The sequence below is a fragment of the Berghia stephanieae genome, chromosome 7, assembly GCF_034508935.2.
Source record: "Berghia stephanieae isolate SIO BIC M18660-M18661 chromosome 7, UCSD_Bste_1.3, whole genome shotgun sequence".
Classification (NCBI taxonomy): Eukaryota; Metazoa; Mollusca; class Gastropoda; order Nudibranchia; family Aeolidiidae; genus Berghia; species Berghia stephanieae.
In genome coordinates, this window is record NC_088366.1 from 56144088 (window position 1) to 56162896 (window position 18809).

General features: G+C 34.1%; 2 protein-coding genes across 4 annotated transcripts in view; both read left to right on the top strand.

Annotated features, from left to right (window-relative positions):
- LOC144977525 (short transient receptor potential channel 4-associated protein-like) overlaps nucleotides 1–17303 on the top strand; it is a gene marked incomplete at its 3' end in the record, with an annotated part of 29256 nt that extends 11953 nt beyond the window's left edge. Inside the window, 12 exon segments of one of the 2 annotated variants that reach the window (XM_078922836.1) lie at nucleotides 298–360; nucleotides 1272–1334; nucleotides 1925–2047; nucleotides 3709–3842; nucleotides 10960–11039; nucleotides 11753–11813; nucleotides 12313–12371; nucleotides 13607–13662; nucleotides 14463–14508; nucleotides 15319–15408; nucleotides 16536–16626; nucleotides 17051–17303. In XM_078922836.1, coding sequence (XP_078778962.1) covers nucleotides 298–360; nucleotides 1272–1334; nucleotides 1925–2047; nucleotides 3709–3842; nucleotides 10960–11039; nucleotides 11753–11813; nucleotides 12313–12371; nucleotides 13607–13662; nucleotides 14463–14508; nucleotides 15319–15408; nucleotides 16536–16626; nucleotides 17051–17303 — 1119 coding nt within the window. 2 annotated transcript variants of the gene reach the window in all.
- LOC144977526 (uncharacterized) lies at nucleotides 6214–10401 on the top strand. 2 transcript variants are annotated; one of them, XM_078922839.1, is made up of 5 exons: nucleotides 6214–6770; nucleotides 7223–7819; nucleotides 8266–8580; nucleotides 9201–9495; nucleotides 9888–10401. In XM_078922839.1, the coding sequence occupies exons 3-5, from the start codon at nucleotides 8416–8418 to the stop codon at nucleotides 10262–10264; spliced, it is 837 nt and encodes a 278-aa protein (XP_078778965.1). In that variant the 5' UTR covers nucleotides 6214–6770; nucleotides 7223–7819; nucleotides 8266–8415; the 3' UTR covers nucleotides 10265–10401. The 2 variants fall into 2 exon arrangements, with proteins under 2 accessions (XP_078778965.1, XP_078778966.1); XM_078922840.1 differs by lacking the exons at nucleotides 6214–6770; nucleotides 7223–7819 and having other exon boundaries at nucleotides 8145–8580.
- Nucleotides 17304–18809: the final 1506 nt, after the last annotated feature.

The window sequence follows — 18809 nt, forward strand, 5'->3', positions numbered from 1 at the left end:
ACCACATGCCCATTTTTCTGAAACAAAATATAGGCGCAGTATCAAAGCTAATGTTTTTAGTTTTTACATGTTGAATAAAACTATCTATGTACATGCTCATAATACATTTCTTCCAATTTTGAAAAGTAGAAAAAATCTCTAGGATTGAGTTAAAGCAGTGATTGGTGATGTTAGATGTTCTTTCAAATATCATTTCTTAAATCTAAGAATTAAATACTATTAATTTAGACATTTGTTTAACTTGTGTCAAATTAATAGTCATCTCATTTTTGCTCTTTTTATTTCTTCCTCTCACAGTATTTGCCCAAAATAAACAAAAAAGGAGCAAAGGTTTTGTCAATTTGAGGGATATAAACCAAGGTAAAGGCAATTTGCTGTGTGTTTTGTTTGTCATTTTTGTCTTTTGTTGGTTTGTTTTATTGGGGTTTTTTTAAAGCTTTGTTTGTTTTGTTTTTTTTATCTTGTTTTTTTTTTTTAAGTTAAAAGTATGTTCAATAATATTTAATATTTAAAGTGCATCTATATTTGTGAATTAGAATAAGGTTTTCACCACTTTTGTTTTTCAATTCTTTTTAAACAATTGATTTTATAATTTAAAAAAAGAATTGAGCTTTTATATAGCGCAATATCCACTAAATGTGCTCAAAGCGCTTTACAAGGGGTCCCTGGTCACCAGCGACATTTAACATGTAGGACGGGACATGACGCCTGTTAGAAGATATTACAATTTTTCGGACAGAGACAATGCTGTTAACGGCCAGGTACTCATTTTACACCTGAGTATGTTGAGAGAATGTGAGTAAAGAGCCTTTTCCAAGGACTCAACTATGCGCCGAGCGCGAGGCTCGAACCCAGGACCTTACGATCCGAAAGCGAGTATCATACCACTAGACCACATAGCCGTACTTTTCTATCAGCAATTTGTCTCAAAGGTGATCCATCTACTCTATGTCTTTTGTGGATTGTTTACAGAAATGAATTATTTACCAGAAAACTCGTCCTTTAAATATCGATCGATTTAAACGACCCTCATCTTGGCAAAAACTCTCAAACCTGAGACCTTGCAAACCTGCTATTCCAGAGTACAGCAGTCAACTGCTATTATAAAAAGAAAAAAAAAAATATGTTTATCTTATGAAATCTAACTCTTTAGACAATATGGTAAAAAACGTTCACAAAATTATTTCTGTCACAACGCAAGCAGTGTCATTTTAGTTAGTCTTATTTTTTTGGATGGTAACTTTTTTTTTCTTTTCATTCTATACAAACAGAATTATTACTAGGCATTCCAGAACTTTTACCAAGGTTGGTCCAGATCGCTGTCAACAAAGAATGTGAGTTCACATTATACAGATATATATATATATATATATATATATATATATATATATATATATATATATATATGAATGATTATTTGAAGATATATACTGTAAAGCGTTTAAGCTTATATTTATGAAAGCCAAGTGCCGTGATTGAAGTGTTTGCCTTACCTCCCCTCCCCCACTCCATCTCTCAACCCACCCATCCCCCTCACCTTATACTTAACACTCTTTGCTTCATACCACCGGGCACAACGTATGGCCACCTTCCTGAATTATTGCAGAAAAAATAAAGGGAGGGTACTCTCGAGTTGTTTCTGTTTAAAGAAAGTCGTGCTTAGAAGTATTTCGGTTCATCGTAAGAATTAGTACAATGATAAAGAAGAAACTCGTACAATTTATTAAATTCTTTGCAGTTCATGGTATTTTTCAGTTTAGCTTCTTTCAGTCTAAAGTAATTTTACAGTATATTCCTTTCATTATGCACAGTAAAGTTTATGGTATCGTTTTGGTATGTTTTAAATATTTTCAACAAGAACATAATTGCTTATTCTACTTGTGCAATTATAAGATGAACCTTTGTCGTTGTCGTTACTCCACAGACACACCTCGGTATCGTGGTTTGACAAGTGAGCTGGACTGCTGGATGGAGTGGATAGACAACAAAATGGCCGACGAAGTCTATGAGCCATCCGACGGGGATGATTTCGACGATTTTATAGGAGGTATGTCTTCAATGATTGCTAGAGTTCGATATATTGTTTTAGAAAAAAATTGTTGCAGAAACACTAGTAGATAAATTGGAAGTGATAAACTTAACGAGATTTATGAAGTTTAATGTTGACTTGGTTTCAAATTGAATTTCCTGTATCAAGTATTATAGCCCTGTAAATTCTCAGTCAATTAACTGAAATCAGTCAATTCGTCAAATTCAAATATTTTTTAAAAGGGAAGAAAGAAATGAATAAAGAAAGAATTCATGAATCGTAGTCGATTGACTGTAAAGTTAACTAGGAATGTTCCACAGCCCCACGCATAGCTCATGGGCCATTTATATTAATGATGGATATATATTACCAAGGCTAAGCGACGCTTTTTAGAATTGCCGTGTCTGAACACACCCCAGTGTATTTTCACACAGCCTTCGTGAAATTATTTTTTCACTTTCGAAACCTGTCGTAGCCAATTTTAACTGAGCCGCCGAGCGATAAATTTCACTGTTTCGTCTAAGCCAAAATTGACCACATTTACTTGAAGGACAGGAAAAGTATGAGAAAGAAAAATTGAAACACCTGAAGTTCGTTATGTAGACACCTTCAAATCGAAAGTTAAATGATTGCTACAAGCACATCTCGATTACCTCATGTTGTAAACAAACTGGTTGACCGTTTCTAAGTTTCTTCACTGATTGGGTACCTAATTATAAGGAACAATGGTAAGTAGCCTAATTAATTTCCTCGCAATTTAGTTTTCTGCCATTGCTTTGCTCAAGTGAGCTTGCTGTTTACCTTTCATTTTGATTCTTTGGATTTTACCGCTACGACGAATTACGAAGAGTTTCAGTTTCAGTCAATTTTTATAGAGCTCATTTACAGGTCTAGTATTAAGTATTAAGGCAACTTTGTGTAGCAAATTTTATTTTTATTAGATTGAGCTTCCATTTATACCAAATAGTAGCATTCTTTAATACAAATTGTCAGTGAGATTAATGAGAAAAAGGGTTTTAGAATGGGGAATTTAGTTATGTTTTTTTTTTTTGTTTTAAAGAATTGGTAATGTCTTACACCCCATCACTTTGTGTTCAAGCTTGCTTCCATCTCTAGATTATCTTTCCGAATTAGACAGATGGATAGACTGAAGGGGAGAGAGAGAGAGAGATTATCTTCTCCTACAACTTCTTCTTCTTCTTCTTCTTATTATTATTATTATTATTATTATTATTATTATTATTATTATTATTATTATTATTATTATTATTATTTTATTATGATTATTATTATTTTATTATTATCATCATTACTATCAGTGTTATTATCATTATCATCATTATTACTACTATTTTAATTACTTTTTTCCCCCTATTACAAGAGTTGTAACCTAACAATAATTGCCTATTTGCACAATAAAGATTATTATTATTATTATTATTATTATTATTATTATTATTGTTATTATTATTAATCATTGTTCTCAACAGCACATCTGTCTTGTCTTGTCATTAATTCGCAACTCCGTGCTTCGAAGATAATCACGACTGTGTGTATGGTGAAAACAAATGAATGTGTTTAGGCTTTTATTTTGATTTTTTCAATTTCTCCTCATGACTGATGTTCTCCGTGTTAAAAGGTAACCTTTTTTTTTTTTTTGGTTCTTTTCCATCTTAAAGGAGTATCTGAGCCAACATCTCAAGGTAATCCCATGGTCGTTCAACAAGCCCTGACAATTACAGAGGAACTAGTCCAGAGGGTAGAGGTTGTCTATGTTTTGGGTCTCTTTCTCCTGGGAAAACACAGGAAAAAGGTAAGTTTAATGCGACTCAAAGAATGGAAGAATAACAAGTAATGAAAAGTGGACTCGACAAAGTTTTGAGATTTACTTTCTGAAAGTATTTCTATTTTCACATTTTAAAATCCAATTTCTTGTTGTTGTTGTTGAGAGTCATGATTATGATAGGAATGAATTAAACAAGTTTTCTTTTTCCATAAAACTTTGATAATTCCTGGTCGATTTTCGTTATAGAATTAGCAAGAAGAGTCTACGTGGTAATGGTACTTTTTACTCCTATGATGGTTTCTCTCATCATTTTCATCAGTAAATGATTTAATCAACTAATTGAAGCAGTTGGTCTTTGCTTTTTTTTTATTTCTGATTTACTGCGAGAAGATTTTGGGGGCTAATTATAGTTTGCAAGAATGCTAAAGATTTTATCGTATGAATAGATGACAAATCAAACTTTGTGTGTTTACTCTTGATATGAAAAGTTTTGATTTTATCAACAGCTGACGTGTTTTGAAAATTTTTAAAAAGAATTTTGTGATTCCTTAGATATTTGATATTACTGAAATTTTCATACAATTACAATGAGCATTATTTTATTTTTTTTATAACCTCTTCTCAAGTCAAAATTCGTTGTGTACAGTGTTTTTCGTGAGTGGAATCCAAATATTTCAGTTTTTGTTTTGGAGTGATCTTATGCCAGCACAGGACCATCCATGCTATATTCTTAAAATTCGGGTTTTGTAGTTAATTTCATAATGGAAGTTTAAAAGATGTTCTTTCTTTTAATCAATGTAATGATTGTTTAGAATTTATGCTAAGTCTGCCTCATGAAATACTGATACAAAAAAATGATGTGAAGACATCTCTTGTTCTCACCATGCCTTATTCAGTGTATACTGAGAGAAATGGTGAACCGCCGGCCTCGACTAAGTTTGAGATGGACCGTCGCAAGGTAAGAAGATGTGATTGGCAAGAGGGAAATGTGTGCTTCATCTGACTGAGTGCCTCCCATTTATCGTGATTGGTCCGAGAATACTGGTCTGAAGTGTGATGAAAGCATACCTGCCAACCCTTCCGCTTTTGACGGAATCATTCCTATTTTCACTCTTCCTTTTTGTATTATTCCGCCATTGTCTCTAAAACTCAGATATTAAAAAAATGATGATAATGGAAAGAATAAAAAAAGAGCGAAGGGAGGTGGGGGGGGGGGGTGTTAAAAAGGTGAAATTCCTATTTTTTGTCTCAAATTCTTATTTTCAGGCGTTTTGATTCCACTTTTGGAATGTGAACGGTTGGCAGCTCTGTGAGAGGGCTGAGTAGTGATATCAGTTGTGTTAGACGAGGCGTATCTGTTAGACGATTGTGATATATTAAGCAGAGATGCCAAAACTCCGGTTTGACCGGAAAAAACTCCGGGCTGGAGCCAAAAACTCCGGGCTTCGGGCTGGTTCGCCAAATTCCGGCGAGAGATTCCGGCGGCAAAAAAAAAAAAAAAATTTGTTTCGCGAAGTGCCACCCACTTGATCGTGATTTTGCATTTTCTTTTTCGCCATTTCCGACGATTTCCGGTTCATGTTTTTGAAAACTTTTAAATGTACCCGTCTCCGATATCGATACTTGGATTTTATCATTTATCGTTTCCGATATTTAGTAAGTAAGTATAGTCGTATCGTCGTTTGAATTGTGGTTTTTGAATCTTACTACGGTGCATATATCGATATTGCATTTATTGTTTTTCATTCTGCGGGCATTCAACTTGTGTCTTCTTTCATTCACTTCTTTGTCATCGTCCGAGTCACAAAGCGAATATTCCATTTCATTCTTCAATTTTTCCTTTGTTATTTATTATCTTACTTCAATTCAAAATGAAGCGTGTTGGTGATTTGTTGAGTTCTTCTGCCAAGAGGCAGAAATTCAAACCGGAATATTCCGCAACCTACCCTTGTCTGGTGTCGTCTTCTATTTCACCAATGCATGTGAGGTGTTTAGTTTGTGAAATCGACTTCAAGTGCTCCAGTGGGGGGAAAAATGACTGCAAGCGCCACGTCGAGACAGTAAACCACAAAGAGCGGGCAAGCATGAGGACCTCCTCAAGTATGAAGGACTTCTTTTCTACTAAGACAAAAGAGCCAACAGTGTCTGAGGAGAAGACAAAAGTGGCGGAGTTGGCGATGTGCCACTTTATTGTGGAGCACAACTTGCCATTTGCGGCAATGGATTCCCTGTCACATTGCATAAGGGAATCATTTAAAGATTCTGCAACAGCTGCAGGTGAGTTAATATATCTTTAGGCTTAACTTATACTTGTAGAGTTATTTGGATTATTTTTGTGAGACTCCAGTGGCTGTGGCCCTATTCGGGGGGGGGGGGGGGGGGGGTTGAATGGCAGGTCTAGGTTTTTTGTATTCCATAGAATTTTTGTTTATAAATGGATTTTACTGATATGTCTTTATTTTCTTTAGGAGGAACAACCCAACAGATTTGGTTAAAATTAAGGCTAATTGCTGTATGCCTCATGACTCATGCTCTCTGATAAGTTATTTCCAATCATAATACTTATAATTGTCTTTCTTATTGGAAATATAATTATACCAAACCTAGACGATTGTGTAGCCTATTCGTGTTTTGTATTTTTACCCAGTGGCAAGTTTTTAATTTATGAATTACGAATTTTTGTAGTTTTGAAATGCTGACCATAATTTTTATTTTGTATCACAGCTTTTAAATGTGGGAGAACTAAGGCCACAACTTTGGTCAAGGAGATGGCAAGCCAGCAGATTATTGGTCTTGCGGACCGGATGAAGACTGCTCCATTTTCTCTGGCAACTGATGGTAGTAATGATCAGCCATCAGGTGCCAAACACTACCCGATTGTTGTCCGGATAGCTGGGGATAAGAAGGTAGACACTGGTTTGCTGTCCCTTAGTGTATTGGAAGGACAGTCAACTGGTAAGCATCTTTGTTTTATATTTATCTAGTCACCTTTTTGAAACCTCCCTCCCCGTATTTTAATAAAGTCTAGACTGTGTTGCTATGGCACTACCATTATTTTTAACAACTTGACGCAAATCTCTCTTCGTGCGAACTAGTGGCCTTTATCCAAGCATTTTTATTCTGCTGAAATTGTGCCAAAAATGATTGTTTCTGGTTTTCATTTTGGAATTGATAATCTAGTGGATCACAGTCCATTTCTGTTTGAAACAGTGCTCATACAGATTATTTTTTTGTATCTACCAGACCGTGAAATCAATTACATAAGAAATCGCATATTTTAATATCACTCAATTTCCATTTTGTCGTCACGTTTTTAATTGTTTTGTAGAATGTTCTTCATATATACGAATATTAAATGTGTGAATTTTTCTGTATTGTTAGTTGTTTATCACTTTTATGCTTCTCAGGAAAGAATATTTTTGATCTGGTTGATGCTGAGTTTAAAGCTCATGGAATTCCGTGGAAGAATTGTTTGGCCATCGGGACTGACAATGCACCAAATATGGTCGGGACCAAGAGTGGGTTTTTTTCATATGCCAAGGAGAGGAATGTGTCTCTATTTAAAGCTGGTATGTATTATTTGATCGGTCAATGTTTTGCTGCTTTTTATGCTTTTATCCCATTTCTGTTTATTTCCAATTTTTGATGATTGAAATAGAATGGGGACAACATTTTTTTAGGTTTTATTTAGTGTGTTGTGCATTAAGTCTGAATCGTTTCTCCATTTTGAAATTTGCCACTGAAGATTATGGTGTATGCACTGTCTATTAGCTTCCAATGTCATTATTCTTCATTTCAGGTTGTGTTCTGCATCTAGTACACATTGCAGCCAGAAAAGGGGCAGAGAAGATGGGGTGTGTGGAGGAAGCACTGATTGAGACCTTTTCATATTTTAAGAAAAGTTCTATTCGAAAATCAACTTTTCAGGGCTTTCAAGATCTTTATAATCTTGAGCATAGGAAGTGCCTCAAGCATGTACAGACTCGATGGCTGAGCATTGAGCGGTAAGTGATGTTCTGAGAGGAGTCTGTACGTGTGCTTTTCAAACCTAGTACTCATGTTAATGAAATTTGAACCTCCAATTTCTATACTCAGTTTATATACACTCTCCTCCTCCCTCTTTGCTTGATCTTTTCCCTGTACATCTAGAGCTTGTATTTTACTTTTACTCAACAGTGAGCATGTTTCAAGGTTGCACTGTATTGTAAGACATTTTTCGTGAAGGGTATTTATCAGCAATATTTGATTTTAGAAGTCGGGATAATTGTTTTAATAAAAAAAATTTTAAAAACCCACCATAAATGGAAGATTCTTAAAGAAACATTTTCTTTTTTTTCTTCCCTTTATTATATTTTTTTACACTGGACATCATGCACAATTGTGTTCCTGCATGTTTATTTTAGCTTATAGTGTCTTATCATTTCTCTCTTTTTCTTTGCTCTTGATTCAGATGTGTTGAGCGGCTTTTGTATAATTGGTCTGCTCTCAAGGAGTATTTTATTCAAGAGAAAGCTGGCCACAAGTCAGCTTTATCGAAGGCCAAAGCAGACAACCTGGCCACATTTTTTAAAAGTCCCACTAATCTAATAAGCTACGGGCAATGTTCCAGCTGTTCTATATAAAGCTGTTTTCCTCCATTCTGGTGAGGTTCCAGGCTGAGGAGCCTCTTATCCACAACCTGTGGTTCTCCATGGAGGAGCTTTTGAAGATTCTCATCACCAAGATTCTTAGAGCAGATGCCATGCTTGGATCTGACATCACCAAGGTTAGATTATTTTATTTTAGAGGGAATAGTTTGTCAGATATGTTCATAGTAGGCTACTCGACCTTGTATATTGTGAGGTGTCAGTATCAATTTGAAGTAAAAGTTGTTTATTGATGTGATATAAAATCAAGATATCAGACCTGGTATTTGTAAAGCTAAATTCAGTGTATGCCGATTTTTAAGGGGGTGAGTACATTTTTTCCATTATATAGTCATTTTTTAAAGAAATGCATTGTCTATTGAACTTTCATAAAGTGGGGAATTTTATATAAATAGTTCCTGGAATAGCTATTTTTATCATTGGAGCTTTAGTACAGACATGTACTGTTGCTATTATTATTATTATTGTTATTATTATATTATTGTCCCTCTTCACATTGAGGATGCCTGTTTTCTGATTTTTTTAACATAATGTATTTGGGTATTTGGGTTTTTTACAGCGCTTTCTCCCGGCCTAAATGTCTTTTATTGTCCGTCCAAGTGTGTCTAGAGCTATATTGTATGGGAAGGGTGCTTTGCAAATTAATTACATTATTATTATTATTGTTGTTTTTATATTTCTTCTTATTATCTCTGTATATTTTCAATCTTTGGTTACCCCTTTCTTATTCCATCATCAGCTCGACTCTTCTGATGCACAGCTACAAAAAGAAGATGAGGATCTTGGTGTTGGGGTGGATGCCATGGATTTTATTGAAAATGCTCAAGTCAACCATCTCAGGCCAGAGAAACTAAAACTATTCTATAGTGAGGTTAGGGAGTGCCTTACAGTGTGTATCCAGTATCTGCAGAAGACCCTCCCATGGGATGAAAAGCTTCTAAAAACTATCAGAATTGTCCATCCTTCACATCAACCATTAGCCAATGGGAGAGACTTACTTTACCTCCTCAGGAGATATCCAGCATTGGTTCAGCGTGAGTATTTTTTTTGTTGTTGTTAGTGTTTCTTTGATTTGATTCAGTTGTTTTTTTTTTCTTTTATTTTATTATATGTTATTTTCTAACGTCATAGGTTTGGTTTAGATTTCTCTTAATTCATTTTCCTTGCTCCTCTCACAGATTTTTGTTATATCTAATTTCCAGTTATTTTTCTGATTTTTTTTGTTTGGATTATGTTTAACTTTTGATTGTGATATATACCATAATCATCATTGTCGTCCCACCTTTTGAATCTCATCTTTGTCCAAGTTTTGATCCTGAAAAGTTTGTAACTCTGCTCTCCTTTTTGATATCCACATTCCAGTATATTGCTGCTTTTAAAGCCACATATTTTAAGCAATCATATTTTATATTTCAATTATTTTCAGCTGGGCACTGTCTGGATGACTGTCTGACACAATTAGAGCTGTACAAAGTGACAGATGTCTCTTCCATTGTTGAAGACAGGGTGGACAGGTACTGGATAAGAGTGAAGGAGAGATATCCTACAATGGCTGGACTCTGTAGGATCATGCTGGGTCTGCTGACAATTCCACACAGCTCAGCAGCCTGTGAGAGAGTTTTCTCCTTGGTCAGGCGTAATCTGACAGAGCAAAGGCCCAACCTTGGAGATCAGTCCCTGGAGGCCATTCTTGTGCTGAAGTCAAGTGGACAAGACTTCAACACCAGGATCACTGGACTTAAGGCCCTGGACAAGGCTGCCTTGGACAGCTTAAAATCATCCACAAGGGCTCAGCTGTGCTGATTGTACCATAGTTTTGTTTTTCTTTCTTTCTATATTGCCAAATTTTTACTTTACTTTTTCCATTGTTGTCCAGTCATTGTTTTTGTTTTGTTTTGTGCTCTTCCTTCAATTAAGTATCATGCATTTTACAATCAGCTGGCTGAGCATTTCATTATGGGTAAGTTTTTTGTTTTTGTTTTTCTATATAAGTGCATGATGGACTTAAATTTGTTTTTGCTTGCGTTCGCGTATTTTTTACGTCCGCGCGCGACGTTGTTTTATCCCCGTGGAAAACTCCTCTTTGGGCTTTGAAATTCCTCTGAGCGATGCCCAAAACCACTATGAGCTAAATTTGGAAATGGCGTCTCTGTATTAAGGCCTACACAAAGTATCACATACTTAGGGTGTCTGACAGTTTTCATATAAACAAGGATAGAATTCTAGCATTTTGGGTTAACTAAAACAGATTGAAAACAAAATTTCCTTGAAATATACATAATTTTATTTGTTTATCTGTTTTATGTAGCAGGTTTCTGTTCAATGCGTAGATTGTGTGGAGAACGAGAGAGAAAAAAATTAAATCACACAGTCGTTTTTTTATTTGCTTCTGTGTTGGTTTTGTTTTTGCTTGGTTTTTTTGTTTTGTTTTTTTTTCTAATTTTGACTTCACTAATTTTCTTTCTTTCTTCCCCCCCCCCCCCACTATTATCCAACAGGTACAAAGAAAATTGGCAGAACTAAAGTTAGCCTCGGGTTTGAGTGACTTGTTTGACCAGTTCATTTGGAAATGTCAAGTGTGAGTAAAGTTGTCATTGATTGTCGTGTCGATGCAGGGGGTTATTGAGCTTTTATTGACATAACTACATATTTGAATTTTATTATTATTGTTTGGGAAGTGACCATGATCTAGTATTATAGTAACCGTAATTTTTTAGGAAGTGACCATGATCTAGTATTATAGTAACCGTAATTTTTTAGGAAGTGACCATGATCTAGTATTATAGTAACCGTAATTTTTTAGGAAGTGACCATGATCTAGTATTATAGTAACTGTAATTTTTTAGGAAGTGACCATGATCTAGTATTATAGTAACCGTAATTTTTTAGGAAGTGACCATGATCTAGTATTATAGTAACCGTAATTTTTTAGGAAGTGGCCATGATCTAGTATTATAGTAACCGTAATTTTTTAGGAAGTGGCCATGATCTAGTATTATAGTGACCGTAATTTTTATAGACTTTGATATATTAAGTTGTGATAAGTAAAGGTTAGTAGATTTTCTACTTTCATCTCGATATCCATAAAAATTTTGAGGTCATTCAATCTTTGCTCTATACTGTTTCATTGGGTGGTGAAAACTTGAATTTACATCTTGTGCGCTTTTTATTGGGATTTTTATTTATTTTTCCTTCTTTTTTTACTTTTGTTTTGTTTTTTTCTTCTTTCTACTTTTTTTTTTTGTCATATTGATAAATATCATGTTTACGAATTTCTTTTTAAAATTTCAGGGGCCGCTCCCAAACCAGACACAGATTAAGAGGTCATAACTCTTCATGTGAATGCAGTCCAGTATGTGTGCCTCCCTTTTTTTACTATATACGTTTTATGTTGGCATTTTATACAATCATTTTCAAATTACTCTTTTTATCATACACATCCTTCTATCTGTATATGTATAGTTATGTAGCAGGTTTTAAGTAATTTGTTATTAGTTTTGTTGTTTCTTTTTCTTTTCTTTTTTCTTTTTTCTACACCAAGTATTTAAACCACTTTGTGTGTTTATTTGTTTTTGTTAATTTACAGGGGGGGAGGGGATTAGTTTCTTTGTTTGATTTTTGTTTGTTTCCATTTTGTATCCATTAATTTTATATTAGTTTCTTTGTTTGATTTTTGTTTTGTTTCCATTAATTTTATATTATTTTTTTTGTTTGATTTTTGTTTTGTTTCCATTTTGTATCCATTAATCTTGTATCTTTCAATTAACAGTTTTAGTTTAGTCCTGTCAAATTGTAGTTTTTTGCATTGAACATCCCTTTCTTTCACAATGAATATTTCTTTCCTCTCACAGGAAGTGGCCTTGAAAATTCAATTCCTTCGCCTTGTTCATAGTTTCTGTGATCATTCAGAGTAAGTGGTGCTTTTTATTTCATGATTTCCTTCATATTTCATGATTTCCTTCATAGATATCCTACTCCCCTTATGCTGACATCAGATTATTGAAAATTGTTGTGGACTTTTAATAAACCTGCCTGCTACTATTACTAAATAGTGAAACTTTCATAGAAACAGGAATATTTTATTCCAATTGCAAATCTACATTAGCGTCTTGAATTAATGAAAAGAAACGTTTTGTTTGATGTCAGAGCACTTGTTTGTGGTTCACTACGTCAGGTCAGAGTTATGCCAGAATAAGCCAGATGAAGGCAGTATAGTATAATCATACCTGCCAACCCTTCCGTTTTTAGCGGAATCATTCCTATTTTCACTTTTCCTTTTTTGTACTATTCCGCCATTGCCTCAAAATTCCGATTTTTAAAAAAGTGGTGTTAAGAGAGAGAGAGAGAGGGGGGGGGGGGGGGGGGGGGGGGGGTTTAAAGGTGAAATTCCTATTTTTTGTCTCAAATTCCTATTTTTAGGCGTTCTGATTCCATTTTTGAAATATGAAGGGTTGGCAGCTCTGGTATAATACTATTAATAGATTGTGGCAGTTGGCCACACGTTTAAGCCTTCAAGGGGTTAATTCTTAAAAGGAATATTGCTGAGCAATTTTTTTTTCTCAATTAAAAAATACAAATGGCCTGCCTGTAAATATGTAGTCTTCAACTGTCAAAATTGAAATTTTATATTTTTTAAATATTTTGTTTTTAATGTTTATTGTTATTATTATTAATTATTATTTTTATTTATTTATTTTTTTTTATATATCTTATTTATTTATTTATTATTTATTTTTCATTCTTTTCTTTTCCATTAAAAAAATATTGTCTATTGACATTGACACCAATTTATATAATATCATCAAGTAGACGAAGAAAAAGTTGTTAGAAGTAATTGAGAATGACAGGAAGGAAATTATAAAGACTCTGAATTTGATTAAAAACCATGTGTATAGTTTGGGTAATAACAGAAAATAAAGTGAATAGAAAAGTGCCAGAAGACAAAAGAGATTTTAAAATTTCTTTTATATTTTTTTTCTTTAGTTTGGGAAGGGGGGATTTGTTTGTAGTGTTATTTTTCTGTGTTTTTCTTTTATTAATCAATTTTAGTTTGGACCGTCACAGTGTAAGATGAATTGTTTGATACAACTAAGCCTCATTTTTACCTCTATTTTGTGTTTTCTTTCTTTTCTCTACTCTTAACAGCTACAAGCATTTGTTATTATCCAAGAGTGAATTAAATGAAGTCAAAAAAATAAATGGTGAGTTACTCCTGTGTGCATTCATTGTGTTTTGTATGTTAAGTGATATGTTCCTCATTCCATTTCCTCCCAGGGTGGCACTTGCTGTGTCTTGTCTTCTGTTCCCTTATATTTGTTCTCCAGTTTGTTTTCTGTCTTTGTCTTGGAATGAGATTACTTGGTTTTGTCCTGGCCATGACGGAGTCCTTGGCTGGGAGGGAAACAGTCAAATGTATAGTTTGTTTTTCCTTGTAAATCATCCTTCTGTTATGCATTGTTATTTTGATAGTGAATGTAAACATTTCAGTGTATTCCTCGTAGTTGGACCCTGTGCTGATGTCCGGATGGGACTTTTAGGTGATCTCAAACTTAGTACATTGATGATATGCTCTTGGAATCTTCATCTGATTCCGATTTGTTCCCAGTTCCCCTTAGTCTTACTTTTTCTTGGGTGCTTTAATTGTAATTCTAGAATTTGTCTATCCCTTATACTTAATAACTTATTGGTCTTCCTTTTTACTGGCGGTGATATAACCTAAACATGTCGCAAGCGCCATAAAACCCTTAAAATCATTTCATTTCAGTTGCCTGATGATTGGTACAATAACCACACCTTGTTTCCTTAAGCTTATTAACAATAATAATGAATATTATTGTATTTATGAGCACTCTACCATATCACGAAGAAGTGCTGAGAGCGCTTTACAGGAACATTAACACGTTATTTCAGAAAAAGAACAAAGTCTTTAGATGCTTTTAAAGCATTTCTTCCAATGGCGTAAAATAATCCTTGTAATCTTTATTATCTTATAAAATTTCAGTGAGAGCTGGTGGGTTGTCATTACAAAGTTTGGATAACATCAACAAGTAAGTTATAATTTTAACTTTAACCACCCCCCCCCCCCCCCCCCCCCCCCCCCCCCTCCCAATGTGGAAGAGAAATTTTTGACAAATAGTAAATGATCACCCAACTCAGCTTTGGTTTTGTTTGGTTATCTTTATTTTTGAAGCTACATTTATTACCAGTTAACTTAGAATCTACAAATTCTTTTAAAAAAACAGCTGAAATGAATAATATATCAAAATTATTTTTTTTTTTTTTTTATTTTTTTTTTTTTTGTAAATCAAACTTGTGAACATTTTTGTAATATTATGCTCACCGTTGACCCGTTATCAAAGTGAATTATACATCTTCTGTAAATTATATAATTTTTAAAATTAAAAAGTGTTCTGTAGGATAGAAAAGTTATTTTAGAATTTGACACGGGTCTCATTTGTCATAAATTTTTTTTTTTTTTTTTTGGAGTAACAAAATACATTTTCATGGGGTTTTTTTTCATGTTTTTTTCCCCTGTGATAGAATATTATTGGTTTGTTGTTTTTTAAACAACAATTGTAGGGACCAATTTTAATTATTCTAAAACAATGACAAAGCACTTTTAGATAATTCTATTTTTTTAAAAAAAATTTTCGTTTGTTAAATTGTCTTTTTGGGGGCAGTTGAATTAAAACTGCAATAAGGCTGCAAATGGATTGTTCTCACACGGTTTTTTATGAGGAATGTTTTTTAAAAGAGTTTGTTGGATTTTTTTTGTTTTTTTTTTTTGTCTTTTTTTTTTTTTTCAAAATTTTCTTTCATAATTGCTATTATTTCTGCATTTCTTCCATTGCTTTCAGGCAGTTAATGTGTAAAGGGTCCCGTGGTCTTTTGACCAAGATTGTTGAGGTGATGAAGAAGGAACCGACAACGTCGACCTTCAGGTTATGGTTTGTTTCATTTATTATCCAACTTCCTATTTTTTCAACATAACTTATAATAATACTATAATAATATTATAATATAAAATTATATAAATGTTTGTTACATGTTGGAAAATTCTGATGTTGGTGCAGAGGTTTGGAATCATTCAGTTTGTGGTTTGCGATTCTTCACAGTTTAAAAAGAGTGATCTTGATATTGAAATAAAGGAAGTCATGATACGGCTCCTTTATTTCCTTCTTATTTTTTTTTAATGGTCACCCTCCCATAATATCAAAAGCTTGAGTTATTGTGACTTTTTTTTACCCCTCATAATCGCAGGAAAAAAAGATGTTTTCCCTTCAGTTTCATATTTTTATATTCATTTTTTGGGAGTTTTTTTTTTGTTTGTTTTTTTTTGTTTTGTTAGCATTTGGGAGAGAAGAAAAAAAAAAGATGGTCATATTTGTTACCAGATTAATAGATATTTGTTGTTGTCATTTTTAGTCTGCCTCTACGGTCTCAGTAACTCAAACCTGCTGCCTACTGAAAATAGGAAAAATTCGTAGTTTTCAAATCCTTCAGGGTTAGAAGCAGACATTATAACTACTTTTTAAAATGACCAAATCGTCCCCAATACGTTAAAATAATGCTTTAAATTCCTTTATATCCCTGCTGTGGCACCAGAACTTGATTTTTAAGATGTTATTTTGAATAAAAAATCATTATCTTGTTTTTCAGTTAGAATCAAAAATTTGTAATATTACGAAATTTTTGGCTCCTCTTTTTCCTTCTTTTTTTAGATTTTCATTCTCCCATATTATAAAAATCTTGAGTTGTGTCTTTTTTTTCTCCCCAGGAAAATCAGATTTTTTCCCACCATTTTCATAGTTTTAGATTCATTTATAAATTTTTGCTAGCATTTGGGTGGGAAAAAGATTTTTTGGTTTCAGTTTTTATACTGTCTCTACAGTCTCAGTAACTGTTAATTTTATGAATGAATGAATGATCTTTTTTTCTCTCCGTAAAGCCAAATAAAAAAAACAAGCGTAATTCACTTTAAAGCTCTTTCAAATTATAATTAAGTCAACAAAAAATGCAAATATTTCTAATAAAAGTCAAGTTTTATTTATCGATTGCACTCTTTCAATTACAGGTTTTGGTTGGCGAGAGCTGTAGAAAGTTATCTGAGGGGAGATACTTCTTACTGTGATCAAATATTCCTCATGAGACGGGGACTACTCAATGTGAGTTGCATATTTTTGTGTCTGTGCATGACATAATCAGTCGGAAGGTGAAAATTTTGGATTTGCATGTTTTTGCATTTTCTGAAAGAATATGCTCCCCAGTGCATTTTAATCTTTCTTTGAAGTAAATCGGGCAATATTTTTATTATGTTAGGTCAGATGTATTTATGACAAGAACTCAATTTTTGATAAAAGTTGACCTTGTAACTAAACTTAGCAATATCTCAGTTTAAACCTTTTCACCATCCGACTGATTGGGGGGGGGGGGGGGGGGGGGTGGATGAGTGGTTTGTTAATTTTGTAGGCTTTGACCTTTTTTTTTAAAAAATTTTTTTATTAATTTCTTTTATTTATTTTTTTTTAAATATTTTTACAAAGAAAATTCACCATAAAGCTTTTGCTCTGTATCTTATCTACTTTGAAGCATGTGGCCTGTAATATCGTGGAGAACAGTATCCGTCACAAGGAAATCCTACAGAGCAGTTTCGACCTACTCGGGGAGCTGATCAAGTTCAACATCGAAGCCTTCAAAGCCTTTGACTCCATCCTGACCACGGAGGAGAAGTTTGACCGATTCGTCTCCATGGTCAACCACAATCTGGTCGACTCCAACATGTTTATCCGAAGTCTGATTCTCTCCCTGGAGCATTTTAGGGCAGAAGGGGCCGACTCCAAAGGTAAGGGACTCTATGAAATTACTCCTCTTCTTTAGTGCGGCTATGTGGTCTAGTGGTATGACACTCGCTTTCGGATCGGAAGGTCCTGGGTTAGAGCCTCGCTCGGCGCATAGTTGAGTCCTTGGAGAAGGATATTTACTCACATTCTCTCACCGTACTCAGGTGTAAAATGAGTACCTGACCGTTAACAGCGTTATAGCGTTATCTCTGTCCGTAAAAATTGTAATATCGCGTCATGTACCGTACTACATGTTAAATGTTGCTGTTGGACAGGGGCCCCTAGTAAAGCACTTTGAGCATGTTTAGTGGATATTGCGCTATATAAAATAAAAGCTCGATTAAAAAAAAAAAAATTTTGTCTTTTTCTTCAAGTCCGTTCAAGTCCATAAGATGCAAAAGGCACGCTGCATATCTTATACACATAAACATTACCTATCACACCACACTAATCCAGTCACTCAAGTCATTCAATCCTCCCGGTGTTATTGTATATGTGGAAAACGCGTTGAAATGATGTGGGGTCTGTGACGTCTATTACGTCATGTGGTTGTTTGTTCCATTCACGTATCATTCGAGGAGAAAAACTGTATTTGTATGTGTTTGTTCTTGCAAATGGCTGGTGGAATTTTTTGGTGTGATGAAGCCTGGTCGAGTATCTGTTCTTTGAATTGTTAATGTAGATTGGAATGTTTGTGGCTGAGCGTTTGCTTTTGACTGTGTTTGTTTACAATTTATCTTGCCTGTCTCATGGTTGACAGTTCTCCTTTTTTTTTTTTTTTTTTGCATGATTTCCAGTTTCGTGGTATTGTTTTGAACTCAAAAATATCCATTTGAAACCATTCTAGTCATTGATGAAATAAGAAAAAAAGGAACATTTTTTTTTCCATTGATCAATTGTTTTCTGTGAAGTGTAACAATTATGACTGGGCAGGGTTCCTGACCTCCCACAGTGGGCAGGGAGGTACATACTGTGTCTTCTATCCTCCTATGTCTGTTTTCCAACATGCTTTCTGTCTTTGTCTTGGAATGAGATTACTGGGTTTTGTCCTGGGCTGGGAGGGAAACAGTCAAATGCATAGTTATTGTTTTGGGAGGTGATATTTTTTTCCTTGTAAATCATCTCTCTGTTATGTATTATTCTATTTGTTATTTTTAATGTATAATGTAAGCATTTGAGTGTATTCCTCTTTGTTGGATTTTGTGCTTTTGTCCGGATGTGACTTATAGGTGATCTCAACTAAGTACATTGGTGGTGTGCTCTTGGAATCTACATCTGATCTCTATTTGAACCAATTCCCATATGTCTTACTTTTTCTTGGGTGCTTTAATTGTAATTCTAGAACTTTTTACTATCCCATTTTCTTCCTTTTTACTGGCACTGATATAACCTTAATGTGTTGCAAGCGCCGTAAAAACCTTAAAAACATAAACAAACAAACAACAATTATGACCCTGCCACCTTTCTTTTTGTATACTGAAGTATCTTCCTTCAGAGCCATCTGGCAT